Source organism: Nipponia nippon, unplaced genomic scaffold (assembly GCF_047370975.1).
Source record: "Nipponia nippon isolate SJK-2023a ecotype South Korea unplaced genomic scaffold, ASM4737097v1 scaffold_35, whole genome shotgun sequence".
Taxonomy (NCBI): domain Eukaryota; kingdom Metazoa; phylum Chordata; class Aves; order Pelecaniformes; family Threskiornithidae; genus Nipponia; species Nipponia nippon.
The window spans coordinates 1,612,936-1,631,192 of record NW_028262353.1 but is presented as its reverse complement, the minus strand read 5'-3'; the positions used below and the strand labels follow the sequence as shown (position 1 = coordinate 1,631,192).

General features: G+C 61.3%; 1 protein-coding gene and 1 long non-coding RNA gene across 2 annotated transcripts; both read left to right on the top strand.

Annotated features, from left to right (window-relative positions):
- The first annotated feature begins 629 nt into the window (after positions 1-629).
- NEUROD4 (neuronal differentiation 4) lies at positions 630-5,253 on the top strand. The gene is made up of 2 exons (XM_087771066.1): positions 630-800; positions 3,511-5,253. The coding sequence occupies exon 2, from the start codon at positions 3,520-3,522 to the stop codon at positions 4,513-4,515; it is 996 nt and encodes a 331-aa protein (XP_087627192.1). The 5' UTR covers positions 630-800; positions 3,511-3,519; the 3' UTR covers positions 4,516-5,253.
- Positions 5,254-8,645: 3,392 nt separating this feature from the next.
- On the top strand, positions 8,646-10,431 carry LOC148053969 (uncharacterized). Its single transcript, XR_015707741.1, has 3 exons — positions 8,646-8,747; positions 8,957-9,081; positions 9,712-10,431. It is a non-coding gene; the product is annotated as an uncharacterized LOC148053969 (long non-coding RNA).
- The last annotated feature ends 7,826 nt before the right edge of the window (positions 10,432-18,257 follow it).

The window sequence follows — 18,257 nt, the reverse complement described above, 5'->3', positions numbered from 1 at the left end:
GCTGGGGTGCCCATCCAGGGGTGCCCATCCAGGGGTGCTCATCCAAGGGTGCCCACCCAGGGATGCCCATCCTAAGGTGTTCATCCCAGGATGCTCTTCCAAGGGTGCTGGTCCAGGGATGCTCATCAAGGGTGCCCACCCAGGGGTGCCCACCTAGGGGTGCCCATGTAGGGATGCTCATCCAAGGGTGCCCATCCAGGGGTGCTCATCTGGGGATGCCCACCCTAAGGTGTTCATCCCAGGGTGCTCTTCCAAGGGTACTGGTCCAGGGGTGCCCATTCAGGGGGGCCCATTCAGGAGTGCTCATCTAGGGATGCCCATCCTAGGGTGTTCAACGCAGGGTGCTCATTCAAGGGTGCTGGTCCAGGGATGCTGATCCAGGGATGGTCACCCAAGGGTGCCCATCCGGGGATGCCCGTCCAGGGGACCCTGGCTGGCGTACCCACCTGAGGATGCTCGTCTGGGGGCACCCATCCAAGGATGCTCAGGGACCAGGGGTGCCCACCCGCGGGCACCCATCCAGGGATGCCCGGGGCTGCCGTCGGGGTCCCGGCGGGGCGGCGGGAGGAGCCGGGCTCGGTCACCTCCCCCCGTGGGAGGAGCCACGCGGGATCCGTGGCCGGGCAGGAGCCGCCGGCAGCGCGGAGCTCTCAAAACCGCCCGACAGCGGAGCTGCCCGCTGCCGGGGCCGCCGCCGGTGCCGCTCCCGGTGCCGCCGCCGCGGGAGCTGCCCGCGCCCCCGGGGCTGGAGGCACCATGAGCCCGGGCAAGTGACAGCGGGGACCCGCTCCGGTGCCCAGGTAAGGGCGGACTGGGACCCCCGGGGGTGCGGGGGACCCGAAGGGACGTGACGGCCCCCTCCGACGGGGCTCGGCGGCCGCTCGGTGCCTCCGGTTCCCCGGGCGACCCTCCGGGACGGCGCGGGGGGCTCTGCCCCGACGGCGGAGCGGCGGGACCCCGGCCCGGGGGGGCTCTGCGCCCTCCGAGGGGAGCCGCCGGGGGTGCGGGGCGAGGGGTGGGATGGAGCCGGCGGCACCGAGCCCCAGCCGCCCCCCGAGCTCCCCGCAGCCGTCGGGGCTGGAGCCGCAGCCCCGGAGCCGGGCACTGGCTGGCGGCGGGTCCGGCTACGTCGGGGCCGGGCTTTGGCTGGGGATGGAGGGGATGGAGGTGATGAAGGTGACAGGGGAGATGAAGGACCTGCCCCAGCCCCCGGCTTTTGTTTCGCCGGGGAGCCCGGCCGGGGTGCGCGGTGCTCTGCGAGCGCAGCCCCTTCCCCAGCGAGTTCTGCCCGGGCCAGGGACCCCAGCAGGGAGGAAACCAGCATCCCCCACCTTCCTCCCCCTTTTCCAGGTCTGTGTGGATGCTGCAGGGCGGCCCTTGAGCAGAATCGCCCCCAAAACGTCAGCGCATCCCCTCTCCCCTGCCCCAGTTGGCTGAGGGTGGCACTGGGACTGGGACCGTCAGTGGGACTGGGAGCTCTGGGCAGCCCCAGGTTCAGGACGCAGCTGACACGGGTGGCCCCGTAGCCACCCTGTTGGCCATGCTGGAGCTGATGGAGCAGCTGTAGGGCTTTTAATCCGCCCTGCAGCCAGAGCCCACCGGGTCCCCGTACAGCTGGGCCACATCCTGCTGCGTTCCCAGGCAGGACGTGGTGCAGGGGTCTCAAGCAAATCCTAATTTTCATGGTCTGCTTGTGGGTTTCTTGTCCCTCCTGCCCTTCCCTGTGATGAATTCCCGGCCCCAGCTGCCCATTTTGTTCCTGGCTCTTGTGCCAGCATCTCTCCTGCATCCTCCTCCCCAGCCCGCTGGGTTTCTTCTGCCTCGGGTGGCCCTGTCTGGGCTCAGGGTCTCGTGCAGGGCTGGAGTCAGCCAGTCTTTGTCCTGAACCAACTGTCCTCTGGCGAAAGGAAACCAGCGGAGCGTTGAAACCAAGTCCCTGGTCCTACGGAAGAGGAGGAGGAGTTGAACCCACTTGTTTTGGGATGGGAGCTGGGTGCCTGGTGGCACAAAGGGAGAGCATCTCCCTCTGCCAGAAGCTCAGCCATCCCTACTTGAAAATTAAGTTTTTGGCTGCAGCAGGTTTTTTCCTGCGATGGGTTTCTTGTGGTTCTTTCAGACGATGTGGGATGGAGATGTTTGAAAATGAAAGGTATCCAGAATAAGGGGCTGGACAAACTTCCCATTTCACAGTGGGTTCCCACCGTCTCCTTACTTGAGAAACTGGGAAACTGCCAAAGTGACTTCATCAGGCAATTCCCTCTTTGTCTACTTCCCCCCCACCCCCTGTTAAAAAAATCAATATTCCGGAGAAAGAGAGCAAAATCCCTAAAAATGCAAACTGGATTTCCAAAGCGACAACCTTCTGAAACATTTCCCTGGGAATACCGCGCTGGGAAGTGCAGGGAAGGGGGGAAGACGCCGGGCTCGCCTCTTGAACAGAGCCCCAAGCCTGGTGATTTGCTTCTGGGACGGGTTCTGGTGCACGGGACCAGTGAGGGCTGGGAGCTGCAGGCAGGGATGCCGCGTTTGGGACAGGTCCCCAAGGGTGGAGGGAAGGGAAGCCTCAGTCTGCAGCCTGGAGGGGTTTTGGAGCCGATCTGCAGCCGTTCCTGGGCTGCTCCCACCACGCAGAGCGGGCGCAGCCCCGCGGTCCCACCAGGACGCTGGCAGAAGGTGTTTGGAGTCTCCATCCTGGCTCAGCCAGACCCATCCACTCGTCCCAAAGGTGGTCCTTCACCGTCTTCACCCACCAGATTTCCCATCATCTGACAGACCCCTATTTCTCCACCAAAGAGTTAATTGGGGCCGCATGGTCCTCTGGGGATACGATGGCTGTGCGCAGCAATTAACACCCTAATCCAGCCCGCCAGCCCCATCACGCATATTAAAAGTGGGATTTTCCACATGGGGTGGACGGGGCAGTGGAGCCAGGGCTTGGGCAGCACACTTTCAGCAAAGCTGCTTAGATGCTAAGCTTTATTAAATGAGTCAGGTCCGATGACAGGATTTGGGGGGCTGATTAACATGAAACCCAGGCTGGTTTGTGCGGCGCGACTGTGTTCGTTACAGCAGAAGGAAACGAAGGTTCAAGCAAATGTGCTCAGGTTAGAAGAGCTCAGGCAGGAAAATCTCCAGAGGCAGCTCAGCAGAGGACCTTTACTTTCAGGCTCCCTTTTGCAACCCACAACGTGACCATCAGGGTTGAAGCCAGGAGGGGAGGGACCCATGAGTGGGAACAACCCCAAAATTGAATTGTTGGAAGCCCTGAGCCCTGGAAAAGAGCTGCTGGGCCCCAGGGAGAGGCTTCAGTGGCTGCCAAAAAAATTCAGCAGAAATTATTGTAGATAGATAAATAGATGATGGATAAATGGATTCTGTAGGTACCACTGATGGACAGAAAGCAGTTGATGCCTCTGGAAGATGATTTTGACCTCAGTTCCTAATGTCCTCAACATGTTGAGCGACTCTCCTGCTGGAATTCATTAACATCTCCTTGTCCCTTTGTTGCAGAGATCAGAGATGACCAAGACGTATGCCAAGGCCAAAGAGATGGCGGAGCTCGTGAGCACCCAAGCCTGGATGGATGACACGCTGAGCTCTAAAGATGAGCTGAAGGAAGAGGACGGCAGGCAAGGTCCTTTTGGATTGATGTCTGGCTTGAATGAAGAGCACGACAGCATTGAGGAAGAAGAGGAGGAAGAGGATGATGGGGAAAAGCCGAAAAGAAGAGGACCAAAGAAGAAGAAAATGACCAAGGCGAGGCTGGAGCGGTTCAGGGCCCGGCGGGTGAAAGCCAATGCCCGGGAGCGCACGCGGATGCATGGCCTGAATGATGCTCTTGACAACCTGAGGAGGGTGATGCCCTGCTACTCCAAGACTCAGAAATTGTCCAAGATTGAGACACTGAGGCTGGCGAGGAACTACATCTGGGCTCTGTCTGAGGTGCTCGAGACGGGGCAGACTCCTGAAGGGAAGAGCTTTGTGGAGATGCTCTGCAAGGGCTTGTCCCAGCCCACCAGCAACCTGGTGGCCGGCTGTCTGCAGCTGGGACCACAGACCTTGTTCCTGGAGAAGCATGAAGAAAAGTCCCCGGTGTGTGAATCAGCCATATCCAGCCACTCCTTCAGCTACCAGTCCCCAGGGCTCCCAAGCCCACCCTACGGGACGATGGAAACACATCTGCTGCATTTAAAGCCTCCGACCTTCAAGAGCTTGGTGGATGCTTCCTTTGGAAACCATCCCTCTGACTGCACCACTCCCCCCTACGAGGGTCCCCTGACGCCGCCCCTGAGCATCAGCGGGAACTTCTCATTGAAGCAAGATGGCTCTCCAGACCTGGATAAATCCTACCCCTTCATGGCCCACTATCCTTCAGTCAGCCTGGCTGGAGCACATGGACATGCCTCTCACTTCCAAAACACGGTGCCCCGCTACGAGATCCCCCTAGACATGAGCTATGAGTCCTACCCACACCACGTGGCCGGGCCTCAGCTCAACGCCATCTTCAATGAATAGCAAAGCAGAGTTAGACCCAAATTCTTGACGCAGAGAGAAGTTCAGCCGCATCGTGGAGCTGCTTCTGGAACGGACACAACTGGAGCGAGGTTATTGCCACTACAGGGTGAGAGACTTCTGAGCATCTCTGCAGGACGTCGCTGTGGAAGGTTCAGCTGGCCCTCAGTCTTCTCCCATCAGGTCTGTGCTGGTGCCACCTTGCTGATTTCTGAGCTGTCCCCAGGAGCCACGTGAACCCTTCCCGACAGCTGAACTCTGAGCAGCCACCACCGAAAGCTGTGCCGTTGCCTCCTGCTCCCTCTCTCCCAGAGATGCTCGTGAAGGTGGCTTCACCCTGCAGGGCTTTCTGCCTGAATGCACTCCAGCACTTGGGATTGTCCATGGCCAAGACGTTACGGCTCCTTTTCCTCCCTCCCTGGGGTGCTGGGGCATGGGCACACCTCTGTCTCGCATCAGGTGGAGACAAGCCCCTCCTGCCCCTTGGGATGACCGGTTCCCCTTCCATGTGCTCTGATGGGGTCATGGTTTTCCGAGTCCAGCCATGGCCAGGCGGGCTGGCAGAGGTGGGAATGATCTGGACCACTTGCAGAAGACCAACACAGTTGCTCCTCCTTGAAGCTTCCCACCCAACGGAGAACCTTATCTTTGCTGCCACCACATCATCCAGGGACGGCATGGTCCAGCCAGGCTCCGAGCTTCTCCGTGATGGTCCCTCCGCTGCTCCTCTGCGCTGAGCCCTGCTGCCCGTCCTCTCCTGAGCCTCAGACCTCGCCCGTGACCTACAACCAGCCTGAGATTATCAGCACACGGATACTGAAACCTCGTTAAGGGACTGTCGATCTTTCAGAGCACAAATACCCTGGCTGGAAGAGGAGCTCTCCGCTGAACTCTTGCTCCTGACTAGGGCCACGTCTTCTTACGGTTTGTAGCGTTATTTATCACGATCTTTGTCCTGAAGACATCCTGCCAGAAGAAGTGTGTCTTAATTTCCTGTTTTATTTATTATTTACTGTGTGGTGGGGGGGTCTAATTTATTTCCTTCCATTTTACATGAAATGTGGAATGTGCTAAATAACCCCCTCATTTTCCAGTTGACTTCCAAGTGCTTAGTTGGAGTTAGCTTTGTGGAGACGTGTGGTTTTTGCAGTGCTGTTGCTCCAGGATTATTTATTAGCCATTATTTATTTAATTTATTTTCTTCCTGCCCTCACGGTCTATTTTCTGGTGATAAAACCAAGTATTTAACCAAGGGGTTACATATTTAATGTTCAACTACATATTTAACATTGTCATTTCTTGGATTTTGGAGGCTGATCGTGCCCAGCAGCTCCCAGCTCGTCCCTTGTATTTCTATATGAGCAATAACTTTTAAAGGCTATGCAACTATTTTTGTTTTCAAGAAAATCCAGGCAACTATTTTTGATGTCCCACTGGCCTTGCGAGCCCGGCTGGCCAAACCTCCCTGTTTTGCAGAGGTGTTTTGTATAGAGTTGGGAATTTGGAGATGACTTGAGCTCCGGAGGTCCCTGCCCAGCCCCTGGGTCCTGGGGCTTTTTCCCTTTTGTACTGAGAGCAAATGTTTATCCTTTTGTAAAGAAAGCAGAATTGGGTTTTTAGCTCAAATAAAGTTGTGGTCTTGTTTCAAGCAGCATCGCCCCAGGGCTGTCGTCTCCGTTTCTGTGATCTGCAAGACGGTGGTGGTGGGGAGGGGTTGGTTGGGGGGAACCAGAGGATCCGAAATCCCCCCGTGCTGGGGTCCGGCTGGGGTCCCTGACCTTGGGGCTGGGCTCCATGGGCTGCTGCTGGTGACCAGCACTGGCCATGGGACCAGCACTGGCCATGGGACTCCCTGGGAAGGGAAGGTCATCTCCAGAGGTGTGGGGTGGATGGTGGTGGGCTCGGCTGTGGGGCGAGGGTGGGTGCATTTAACATGGAGTTGCTGCTGGCTGTGTGCCGGGGCTCTGCCCGTCTGGCCCCGGCGTTCATGGCGTGCACGTCACGAACACGCGCGCACACACATGCAGACATGCATGCAAACATGCACATAGTCACACATGTGCTGCCCCAGACGCACACAGGTGTGCACCTATACGGGTGTGCCCATACAGGCATGCACACCCAAATAGCACACCCACGTGCAGAGAACCCTTTGCACGTGTGCACACTGACACACCACGCACATACAGGCTGCTGCATTGACCTGCACAGGCCTGCATGTGCACACTTGTGAGCAATGCGTAAATGCACACGGGGAGATGTGCACGTGCAAGCACACACACACGCGGGTCAGCTCCGCACCTGTGGCCGTGCAGGGGCAAGTGGGACGCATCCTGCCTGCTCCGCGAACGGCAGTGTCGTGCCTATGCAGGGGACGCAGGCATCCTGACTTCACCCTAAGCCATCGCCCCTGCCGAGAGCGGGGCTGTGCGTGCCCTGGCCCCCCCGGCACCCACGAGCCCTCATTTCCCAGCTGCGCTAAAAACCTGAAACAGCTTCTGGCTGCCATCGGGGCCTCTCCTCCCCGCGGCCCCCGTGGCCCCTCGCGCGGGGACCCCACGTTCCACGTGTCCTCGCACACCTCAGTGCCTCGCCGTCCCCCAGCCCCGCGCGCCGGCTGCTGCCGGGAGCCCGGTGGGAGCTGCCGAGCGCCTCGGCCCCGCAAGCTGTCCCCGGCACGCGGCTGCCGCTGCCCCACGCGGGGTGAGGGCGGGGGTCTCTCTGGGGGGACCCGCAGCTGCAGCCGCGCCACAAAGGGCTGGGGGAGATGCTGTGGCCCTGAGCAGGGACGGGGCTGAGCCGCACGGGCGGTGAGAGCCGGGCAAGGGGCTGCCGAGGAGAGGGGACCTCGCGTGCTCCCCAAGCAAGCGGGGAGCAGGCTGGGCTGGGGATGCACCGACCTGGGGATGGGGCTGCGCCGTGGGCTGGGGGTTATTGCAGCCTGTGGAAACGGAGAGACCCTTCCCAGCATTTATGCACACCATATATATGCACACACACGTTCAAAACACTCCAACACTTAAACGTGTATGCACATGGGGAGAGATACGTGCACAAGTAAGTAGGTACAACATCTGTGCATGCACATGCAGACTCACAGCCCTCCTGCACAGCTCTGTGCTGGATACCTAAGGCCGTGCACAAATGTGCACGCGTGCACGCAAACCCACACGCCTGCCTTACACCCACAGCCCGGACACCTACGGACGCGCACACGCATGCACCCACCCACAAACACACACCCGGTGGCAGCGTCGCCCCCACAGCGATGCTCTGGGAGCAGTGGGATGAGGACAGCGGCTGCCTGCCCGCTGGTGCCCAGGGTCCAGCTGTGCCCCCAGCCCCCCCGGCCCTTCACTTGCTGGCCAGTGGCCAAGTCCTGCTTGGTGCCAGGTCCCCCGGGTGCCCGTGTGCCCGACAGCAGGGGAATCGCCCCTTCCAGCAGCCCCAGCCTGTGCCAAGAGGGCAGGGAGCCGTGCCAGGCTGGGGCAAATGCTGGCCCGCTCCTGCGCTGGCCCCGCAGGGCTGTGTGTGCGCACGGGCGTGCGAGAGCACAGCTGGCCCCCGGTACGTGTGTGCGCGGGGGCAAGGGAACACCCCTGCGTCTGTGCACGCAAGATGAGCGGTCTGTGAGGAGCCCCAGGGTTGTGGCTCCATGGGCTGGCGCTGCCGAGGCTGCTGTGATGGCGAGGAGCTGAGAACTGGCACACTCGCTGCACCACACACTCCCCAGCACTGGCACAGCCTGGGAGCCGATGGGGCAGGTCCCTCTTCTCCCCTGGGTGGCCTGGGTGGGGTCCCTCTCCACCCCACGCCTTGGTGGGTCCCTGCAGCCCCCCACCAGCCACCTCCTCGCAGTCCGGGGGGAGGCTGGGAGAGGTCCCGCAGCCGGGGGGGATGGGGCAGGCAGGGCCTGGGTGCTGGGAAGGGCTCCTGGGGAGGCAACGCCGCTTCTCACCAGGCCGGGTAAGGACTCACAGAACCTCTGGGGACGAGTGGGTGCCCAGGATCTGGGCCCTGCGAGTGGAGTCCATCAGCTGCACTTACTTAGCCTTAATGACTAATTAGCCTCTAGGACAAAGGAGCCCTTGTTAAAAAATCTCCCCTTCCCATCTGATGGCACAGCTGAGATGAGAGGACTCTCTTTATCTGGAAGAAGGACCAGGGAGGCTGGAGCAGGTATTGGGGACCTCTGATGGTCTGCTGTCTCCTCATGCTCCAGCTCCAATTGCTGGGTGAGCATTGGTTTTGGATGCAGTGCAGAGACAGCTCCGGACACCTCTTGGGCTTCTACAGCTTTACCTCCACCAGGGTCTCCATCTGGGCCCACGTGGAGGTTGGCTTGGATGGCAGAGCAGCCCCTTCCAGCCCCTCTCTGGCACCCCAGCAGCCAGCCCCATCCTTGGGGGAGCTAGCTGAAAACCAGGGCTCTTTTTTTTTTAAGGATACTGGAAGGAAAAAGCCAGGCGGGGAGCGTGCGAGGTGAAGGATGACCATCAGAGCTGAAAAGGCCAGCTGGGAACAACCTCCTCCACCGTCATTCCCTGGGCAGGTGGAGAAGACCCCAAGGCAGGGACGCTTTGCCCCCCACCCCACACGGGGCATCCCCACGGTGGCGGTTGGGGTGTCCAGCACCAGCTGGGCACATGGCTCAGTCAATGGTGGTGGTGTCCATGGAAGAGCCACAGTTGGGAGCCACTCTTTGCTCTGAGGGTCCTGGCTCCAAGTCGCCCTGGTTTCCACAGCGGGGTGGGAACAGCCCAGAGCTGTTTAATTGCTAAGTCTTTTTAAACCCCAGATTTAAAAGCTGTAATTCTGATATTGTTTGTAATCTGATAACACTGTGAGCCACTGAGCTCCTAATGTGTCCAGCTTGGGAAACCATGAGGATTTTCCCACTAAGCCGAAATATCAGACTGTTGATTCTTGAGTTAATCGTCTTTTCCCCCTTGGGGACATCAGATTTTGGCAACTAACTTTCTCGCTGATTAGTGCGGGCTGGTGGGAGAGGAGCCACGCATGGTCCCAAGACGATCAACATGGTGGCACCATGCTTGATCCTGGGGAAACTGGGATGTGCCAGGATGCAGCTTGTCTGCACCCCCCAGGCACCGAGGGTTAAACTGGGCTTGTGCAAAGCCGTGACCCTCAGGCTCACAGCGTGTCTTGGGAACCAACCCAACATTTGCATGTTTGCAGCCTTTGGGACCAGTCTCTTCTTTCCATGGGTCCAAGCTGTTGCTTCTGGACGTGGCTGTGCAGGTGGTAGCTCCTGTGCGTGGGGCGTCCCCATCCCTGCATCATCCAGCATCCTCCAGTCCATCCACCCAGCATCCTACCGAGCCCTGGAGCGGTGTGCCTGCGGCTCCGGCCACCCAGGAGCATGGGACTGGGCAAGGTCGCAGCCCAGGAGATCGATCCCCTTGGACGTGCTGTGGGGACGGATGCCTGGGAGAGGAGCCTGGCCAGCTGCAGTGCCCCAGCCAGCACCTCCCGGGCTGGCATGTCCTCTGAGCTTTCAAAGGCTGCACCTCATCCATCTCACTGGGGATCCGTGGGTGCCCCACCACCCTGCTACCCACCCTGCCCGGGCCCGGGGACCCAAGGGAGGGCAAGGTCCCCTTCCCACATCCAGCCTGGTGGAGGTGGGACGGGGGTCCCCATCCCGCCGGCTCCTCCGGAGCCTCCCACCAGTGCGGGGCGCGTAATTCGCACAAATCCCGGCGCTGGCTCTGCCGAGCCCCTAAGCTCTTTGCCGCGCTCCAGATCAGCCACGGTTCAATCTGTTTGCAAAGCTGTACAGAGTGTTTACGCAGCGGGGACTGGTCCAGGGGATTAGGGGAAACGTTCCCCCGGCATCTGCTCGGTCCAGCCACAGCCAGCACCGGAGCATCCCTCGCCTTGGGGGGCCATCCCGGCTCTCCCAGCCTTCCCCATCCCTCCCCATCCCCACCCTGCCACAGGATCCAGGGAACGTGCTGGCTCCAAAGGTGCTGTGGGTCCTCACCCAAAGGGATTTTGCTGCTGGCAAAGGGTCCTACTTGTAGTGGGGGACCTCATGGTCTTACCCCGGAGCTGTTATGGGTCTTGGTGGGCTGGCAGATCCTGAGGGGAGCTCAGGGTGACCGAAAGGGACTGTCATGTAGCTGGGAGAGGCGTCACCAGTTCCCCCAGACTCTGGGGAGTCTCAGAACATCCCTGACTGATGAACCCATGAGTACCTGGGCAATACTAACCCTGTGCCAGCTTCCAGCAGCAGAAGGGCCCCTCTCGCAGGGTCCCCTCCTTCCTGAGCTCCCCTTCGGTGTCCAGAGCTGAGCCAGAACATGGTGACCGTCCAGAGAGATGGGGACGCAGATGCCACCATGAACTGAGTCTTACCCTGGCTGGGCTTGCAGGGAGCAGTGGCCGGGGTGAGGGAGGACGATGGGCTCCGTTTGGAGGATTCTCCCCGTTTGCCCTGGTCTGGAAGCCTCAGAGATCATGTCTGAGGGATGTTCCTGGGGTGTCACTCGGACCTGAGCCCTGGTGCTCCAGCAGAATGGATGGAAAACGCCTGGGACACCAGAAGAGCTTGTGGGGACGCGGCTGCTCATCCCCGAGCTGTGCCAGCCCGCAGCCGTTCCACAGCCCGCTCTGCTGAGAGCTGCGGTCACCGGCCGGGCTGCTGCTGGGGCAGTAAAGTGAGTCCTGCAAGAGCAGAGCTCGGCGCTGTCCTGCACACAAGCATCCGGGCTCCCGGCAAGGGCTGGCAGCCTGAACCATCCCAAAGTCAGCCTGCGGGAACGGGCGGCCCCGCTGCCTGCGCCAGGGTGGGAACGGGGCTGCACGCCCCATCCCGGCAGCTGAGCGGCTCTGTTGGGACTGGCAGCAGCGCAGGCAGCACGGGCAGGGACGGGCAGCCCTGGGCAATCCCTGGAGCCCACGCTGGCATCTGGGTGGCACCGGCCGTTTCATTCAGCCCCATCCCTGGCTGAGACGCGGGGGATGGCAGCTGTCGTGCGCTGGCCAGCGCACACAGGGTTGGGTTTGGGTTTTTTTTTTATATTATAATACAAGTTCAGGAACCTCCCAGCTTAATCCCCACCAGATAAACTAACAGCGGAGAGATTTGGAGTTATTGACGAAGTCTTGCTGCTCGGGCGAGATTAGAGCTTGGCTTAATCTTGTAGCAGGAGGGTTTGGGGACGGTTTAATCAGAATTTGTACAGGAATAATCCCGTCTTTAAACTCGTCCCCAGCCCAATCCCTCCCAAGTTGTAATCAGGCAGGAGCCTCTCAGATGAAGAGGCCTCGGGGGGTATTTCCAGCCCAAGGGATGCAGGAGGAGTCCCAGCAGCGTGAGCCAAGTGCAGGCAGGTGCCGAAGACTCCGCACGCACCCACCCACGGCTCTGCCGCCTCCTCCAGCCGTTCCCGGAGGAGGAAACTGAGGCACTGACCCCAGCAAACCCCGAGGCTCCAGTTCTCGCTCTCCCCATGTGTGGTGACTCGGTATGGATTTCTGCAAAGGATTAAGCTTGCCGGATTCAGCCACGTGCCCACGAGATGCCCAAGCTGGTGTCAGCCCTGGAGGTACCGGGAGGCTGAGGGGGCCACGGGGATGTCACCTGGCCAGGAAGGCGTGAAGTCCCCCTGGACAACGGGATGGGCACTGAAAGGCAGGTGGCACCAGGACCAGCCAGCCCTCAGGACTGACCCAAAGCAGGGGCCTCATCCTGCCTCCCACAGCCCCTCCTGCTCCGGATGGGGCCCTGAGCAAGCTGCCGTGCTGGGCTGTTGGAAGGAGATCTCCTGGGCAAGCAGTCCTGCACAAACCCCACCTGACTCACAAATAAAAATTAAATCACCTGCAAATGAGACTGCAAGAATCGTCGAGCGAGCTGGGTGCAGGCTTTTGCTCTCCAAACCCTGCAACGGGTGCCACAAGCTGCTCCCTTAACCGTACCGTGCCTCAGTTTCCCCCCCAGGGCTGCTGGGATCGCCGGACCCTTGTGCAGCGCCAGCGCCCGGCGGGGACGTGGCTGCTTTTGTGCCGTGCCGGCTCTTTCAGGGAGCACAAAGACGGGACACGGCGGCACAGATGGACCCTTTCAGAGGGGAGCGGGCTCCTTTCTCCGTCTGCTGCCAGGCTCTGCCTTCCGTCGCAATCCCCCTTAATTGAATCCGCACTTTCATAGCTCATTACCCCCCTGATGGATTGGATTAGCCCGGGCTGCAGCTCGCCAGCCTCTGCGGGGAACAGTTGGCTGCTCAGCGTCCCCGCGGGGAGCAGGAGAAAGGTGCGGAGGGGGCCCAGCGGGCTCCCGGCCGTTAGCGGAGGCTCGGGGGCAACGGACACGACCTTGGCTTGCCTCTCCAACGGCCAGACCCAGCTGTGGTCCGGCAGTGCAGGCATCCCTGCCCGCTCGCCGTGCCACAGCCGGGGTGGAGGCAGTGCCGGTGGTGGGTGCGTGGTCCTCGCTGTGCTCCCACCCTCTGCAGGGTGTTGGACCTCCTGGGTGAAACGCTGTGGTCTTGGTTTTCCCCGCTGGTATTTATTTGATCCTAGGAAGAGCATCCCTGGGATGGGAGGGATGCAGGAGGGATGCAGGAGGGACGCAGGAGGGATGGGGGGACCAGCTCCGGGTTGGGGCATCAACGACCTAAACCTGCATCCCAGGTGACTTTTGGCAGCACAAGAGAGAGGGGGCTCTGCCACCCCAAACGCGGGGAGGACGCCGGCACGCGCCGATCCCCCCCTGCCGCCGCTGCCGCTCGCGTGTCCATATGGGCTAACGGCCGCTGCGGCGGCGGCTCCCGGCCCCGCTCGCTCATTAACCTCTGCTCCGGGGGTGGACCCCAGCCCAGCTGCCAACGATGCGCCGCGCCCCTTCCCTGGCTGCTCGGGGGGCTCTGCTCTCCCCCACCCCTTTCATCCTCAGGATGAATCACTGCAAAGGGATGATTTACCGCACCTAAACCCTGGCTGGCCTCTACCCCAGCCACAGCAGGACTCAACCCATCTCCTCTGTGTCCCCGAGTGGGCTGGGGAGAAGGGGGACGCTGCTGCGGGGTCCCTCCCAGTCGGTTGCTGACGGAGTCCCCCGTGCAAGCCTGGGCTGGGTTGTTCTGGGTCGTTTTCTCAGTTGACTTGTGCTGAAGGCTGGGACAGAGGGTTTCTGAGCCACCTTACACAGGACTACGTCTCCCTCACCATACAGCTGAGCACCGTTGCCACGTGCTGAGCTGTGCCGGGGATAGGGCAGAACGCGGGGTTCATCGGTAGGGGACATTTCTGCCCCCCCTTAAAGCGCTGAGCCCCAGCAAAGGGAGGTGGCCGCATCCACACGGGGCTTGTTGTAGGAGCAGCCCAGCGGTGCTTCTCCAGCAGCCGGCAGTGAGGAGGGATGCTGCCTGGGGTACGGGAGCAAGCCGAGGGCTGGGGCCATCCATCCAGATGGAGATCCCGTCCTGCCAGCTCAGACATCTGATCGCGGCGGATAAAAAAGTGCCCGTGGCATAAATGGTTTAGCATATTCCCCTCTGCATCCTCATCCTCTTAGCAAAAGGTACAGCCGGGCACTCCCGGCAGGCTCTCCTACCAGATGTGGCCAGAGTCCCATCGGGGTAGTTAGTGCCGTATCGTTTACGGGAGGGGATTAGAGAGCCTCCACTTAGAGTCACGGTCCCCAAGGCCTCTCGGATTAGGATATAATGCAGCAGGCTTTGCCTTACGGGGGCTCAGATGGAGCTGTAACCCTCTTCATCCTCACTTTGCAAAAGCTCTAATGACCGGGAGCTGGTGGTGGTACCCAGGGCTGCGGCTGTCCAGAGCCAGGTTGTAATGCCTGGGCTGCCGTGGTCCGTGCCAGGACGGATCTCTTCAGAAAGCTCAGCTATTTCCAAGGGTGAGAACACGGTGAGACCCAGCGGCTGAGCTGGGGCAAGGACCTGTGGGTGACAGAGCATCCCTCGGCCCAGGACCCCGAATTTTCAGCATCTCTCCTTCAAAACGTGGGGGACCTCTCCTGCCTCCCCCCAGGGCAGCTCCCCTTGCCCAGGGGTAGGGGAACGTTTTGGGCACCCAGGCAGGTGTCCTGGGAGATGCTTGGGGTGTCCTGCCTGGCTTTCAGCAGCCTCTCTGCAAGCCCTGGGTCTGCAAGCCCTGTGGATGTCTCCCAGCACCCCGGGTATCTCCATGGCGAGCCCTCCTTGCCTCAGCGTCTGCACGCCGGCTCATCCAGGTGTGGTTCATCTTGGCCTTGCATAAACCTCGATGTAGGGAGCCCAAACCAGGCTCCAGGGATGGATGCAGCACTGCTGCCCCTGGGCTGGCAGGGCAGGGGAGGGATGCTGCGATGGCCAACCTTTCATTTTGCCTTTTCCCGGTTCTCTGTGCTCAGCACAGCACGGGAAAAACAGTGAAAACATGGGAAAAACACCCTGCTTGTGCTAGCAGCTCAAAATCACACCCAGAGAGCTGTGCCCAGCGTCCGACTGTCCTAATATTGGTGTAAGTCAGGAGCACCTCCACCGCAGGGCCAAAGCGATGGTGCCGGGAGGTTTTCGGTCCCAGCTGGCCCAGATCAGACGATGAAGCCCAAGCCCTGGTTTGCAGGCAATCGGTGCACCCACCCCTCCCGTGTGCAAGGAGGGGGCACATCGGGCCCGACAGTTTTAGGGAGAGCCAAGCGGATACCCCAACCCTCCCTCCATGCAGGGAGCGGGGGGCAACGGCCACCTGAGCCTCCCTGTGAGCTCCACTGCGGCAAAGGCACCCAGGCAGCCCACGAGCCCCACAGAGGCAGGGCCAGCGTCCCTCTCCAAAACTCCCTGACACGGCTGCGCTCAGGTGGGGGATGCGACCGCGCAGTGTCCCCCCCCCGAGAGCGAGTGTTGTCCCCATCAGGCACAGAGCTGGGGGGGCCCTGGAGTCCCCAAGCTGGCAACAGATGGCTGGAGGCAGCTTGCTGACACCTGCCCCTCCTCTCCACCCCTCTCCTGCCCTTCCCTTTCTTCTCCACTCGTTTTGTTTGCTTTCCCAACACTTTGGGTGAAGCCGGAGGGTCTCACCGTGCTGCTCCCCTTGGCTGAAGGGAGCCTGTCCCAGGAGCTGGACCTGAGGGCAGAAAGATGCAGAGGGATGTGCTGGCCCCAGGGAGAGCCAGGAGGTCCTTTGGACGGAGGGTGATGCTGCGGAGATGCAGTGGCCAGGGAGTTTGGGGTACGGGAGCCCCGCTGATGGCTAGCTTTCCTCTGCTCCGCCTGGCCTGGCCGGCTGGGTATGACCTGGAGCCTCCTGGCCTTGGCAGGCTGCTGCCTCACAGCCTGCAGCCTGAGCTGATGCAGGCAGGGGGACCATCAGATACCCAGAAAAGTGCCCACCTTGTCCCTCCTTGTGCCCCCATGGCTTGCTGCAACTGGGCGGGGTCCTTCTGGATGTGGACAAGGTGCAGAGCAGCTCCCCAGCATCACCTGAGCATCTCCAAGCACTGGCCAGTCCCCTCACGCTACACCCACCACCACGGCAGCAACCTGGACAAGGCTGGGCGACCTTTCTCTGCCAGGTTTTGTCTCCATTCACCCCAGAAATGGATGCTGGAAAAGCAGCTTCCAGGCCCTGGGTGCAGGGCTGGCAGTGACTGCGGGGCGCAGGGGACCTGGAGGCAGGGGACAGGCACTGTCTGCGATGCCTAGGGTCACTGGTGTCCTTCTAGACGGAGAGGTTTGGCATCAAGGAGGCTGGTGGCGAGGCAGGCAGGAATGGGAGTGGGCTGAGGGATGCAGAAGCAGGAGGAGGAACTGGGTCCTGTGCCAGTGCAGCCCTGCAGCGAGCAGCAACCACCTGCTGCCACTTGATAGCTCCGGTAAAAACCTTCAGGACGGGCTCTAGCAAGGATGAAGGTGCCTGGAGCATCCTCGTCCCACAGCCGGGCTGTGCCCTGCCCCATGCAATCTGTCCCTTGCAAACTGCCCCGCTGCGAGAGCATCTACCAGCTGGCACAAGGCGCCTTGCCCAGGGCCCTGGGCGGCCCTGCAGCGCTTGAACCCGGAGCTTAACCCTGCCACAGCTCCAGCAATCAGCCCCTGCTGCGCCCCGGCTCTGGGGCATGGGAGAGGAACGATGCCCACGCTGCTGGGAAGGGAGCCGATGGCGGAGAGCTGACCCGCGCCCATCCCGGGTCCCTCCGAACCTCCTCTTCCCCAGTTTCCCAGTGCATTTCTATAAATCAAGCTCTGGCATGCCCCCCCCTCCCCTGCGGCGGGGTTTGGGGGTCACCTGTGACCCCTGGCAGATGGTGCGGGGACTCCCACCCCTTCCCCAGGAACTGTTGCAGCCGGCCATCTGTCAGGCAGCTCAAATCTCCCCGGTCCTGCCTGGGAGCTGCCGCGCAGCATCTCCACCCGGGGACCCTGGCTGCTGCCTGCCCTGCCTGTGCAGGGGGTGCAGGCAGGAGGAGGGGGGAGCGAGCTGCTGCCCGGAGCTGGTGGCTGTCCTGCCTGCTGCCCACCCGCATCTGGCGGGGTGGGTAAGCAGGAGAGGGGGCTGAGTATTGGGGTGCTGATGGGATCCCCCAGCCTCGGGGGAGCTCTCGGATGGGGTGGGCAGGGGTCTTCTCCCAAGTGTGGGGCATCGTTTCCCTGGACCAAGCTGGGCGGCTGTGAATGGAGTTACAGTGGGTGTCATCCCGGGGGTCCCGCTGCCAAGCTGTCCGTCCCGCTGCCCAGGGGGGCTCTGGACTTGTCCCCCAGAGTACGGTGCTGAGAAAAGCACCTGGAGCCCTGAGCAGTCCCAGCTCTGGGTGCAGAGCTGGGGGGGGGGGGTGTCTCTGGGGACCCATAGCCCCTGGAGAGAGCACAGCTGGGTGAGGATGGAGGATGCACCTCCTGCAGACCCCGATTTCCTTGTCACGGTCCCCAGGGAGAGGCTGCCTCTGGGACAGAGACCCGGGGGCCCAGCAGCTTGGTCGTCTCCTCAGTCCCTGAGTGGGGCAATTCCTCAGGGCAGGACCCACGAGCAGCTCCTGGGGCTCAGAGACAGCAGGCAGCGAGGCTGAGCCGGAGAAGCTGGGTGCAGAGGTGGATATAGGAAGGTAGGGGACAAGTTTTGGGTGCCACAGTGGAGGAGCAAGTGGCGTAGATGGTGGCGCTGACCCTGGCTGGCAGAAGCTCACTTTGCCCAGTATCCTCACCCCTCCAGTGTCCCACACCAGTAGACCCAGGGCAGCAAGGGGCTGCTCCCTGGAAGCAGTGGAGATAAATGAGGACGAGGGTCCTGCCTGCTCCATGTCTCTCGCTGTGTCAGCCTTACCGGGGAGCTCTGGGGCTGGAGGCCGCGGCAAGAGGGGAAGGGTGTAGAGCCCATCCTGCTACACCCCAGGGGCTGGATGCGGCCCTGGCAGCACCCGGGGGTCCCAGCACCCACCCTGGGCCAGTACCTGCCCCGTCCCTGGCACAGAAGCAATGGGGAGCTGCCGATGGGGCAGAGCTGTGTGGCAAGCAGCAGCTCCTGCACCGAGGAATGAAACACTTCTCCATCCAGGGTCAGTATTTATTTGCCTCGGGGGTGCTGCTTTCCACTGCAAGTCCCTCCCTTCCCCCTGCTCTCGCTGCGACTGGGGAACACGGCGCTCGATGGGACTGGGGGGTGCTGAGGCTGCTGCCTCCATCCCCTCACTGCCATGCATGGCATGGCCACCGCCATCCTGCCCAGCTCACTCCGGGACCCTGCGCTGGTCCTGCAGTGCGGCCGCCTGCCTCCCA

What these genes read in the sequence shown, in the direction of transcription:
- NEUROD4 (XM_087771066.1), top strand. Translation starts at nt 3,520, where the DNA reads ATGACCAAGACGTATGCCAAGGCCAAAGAGATGGCGGAGCTCGTGAGC.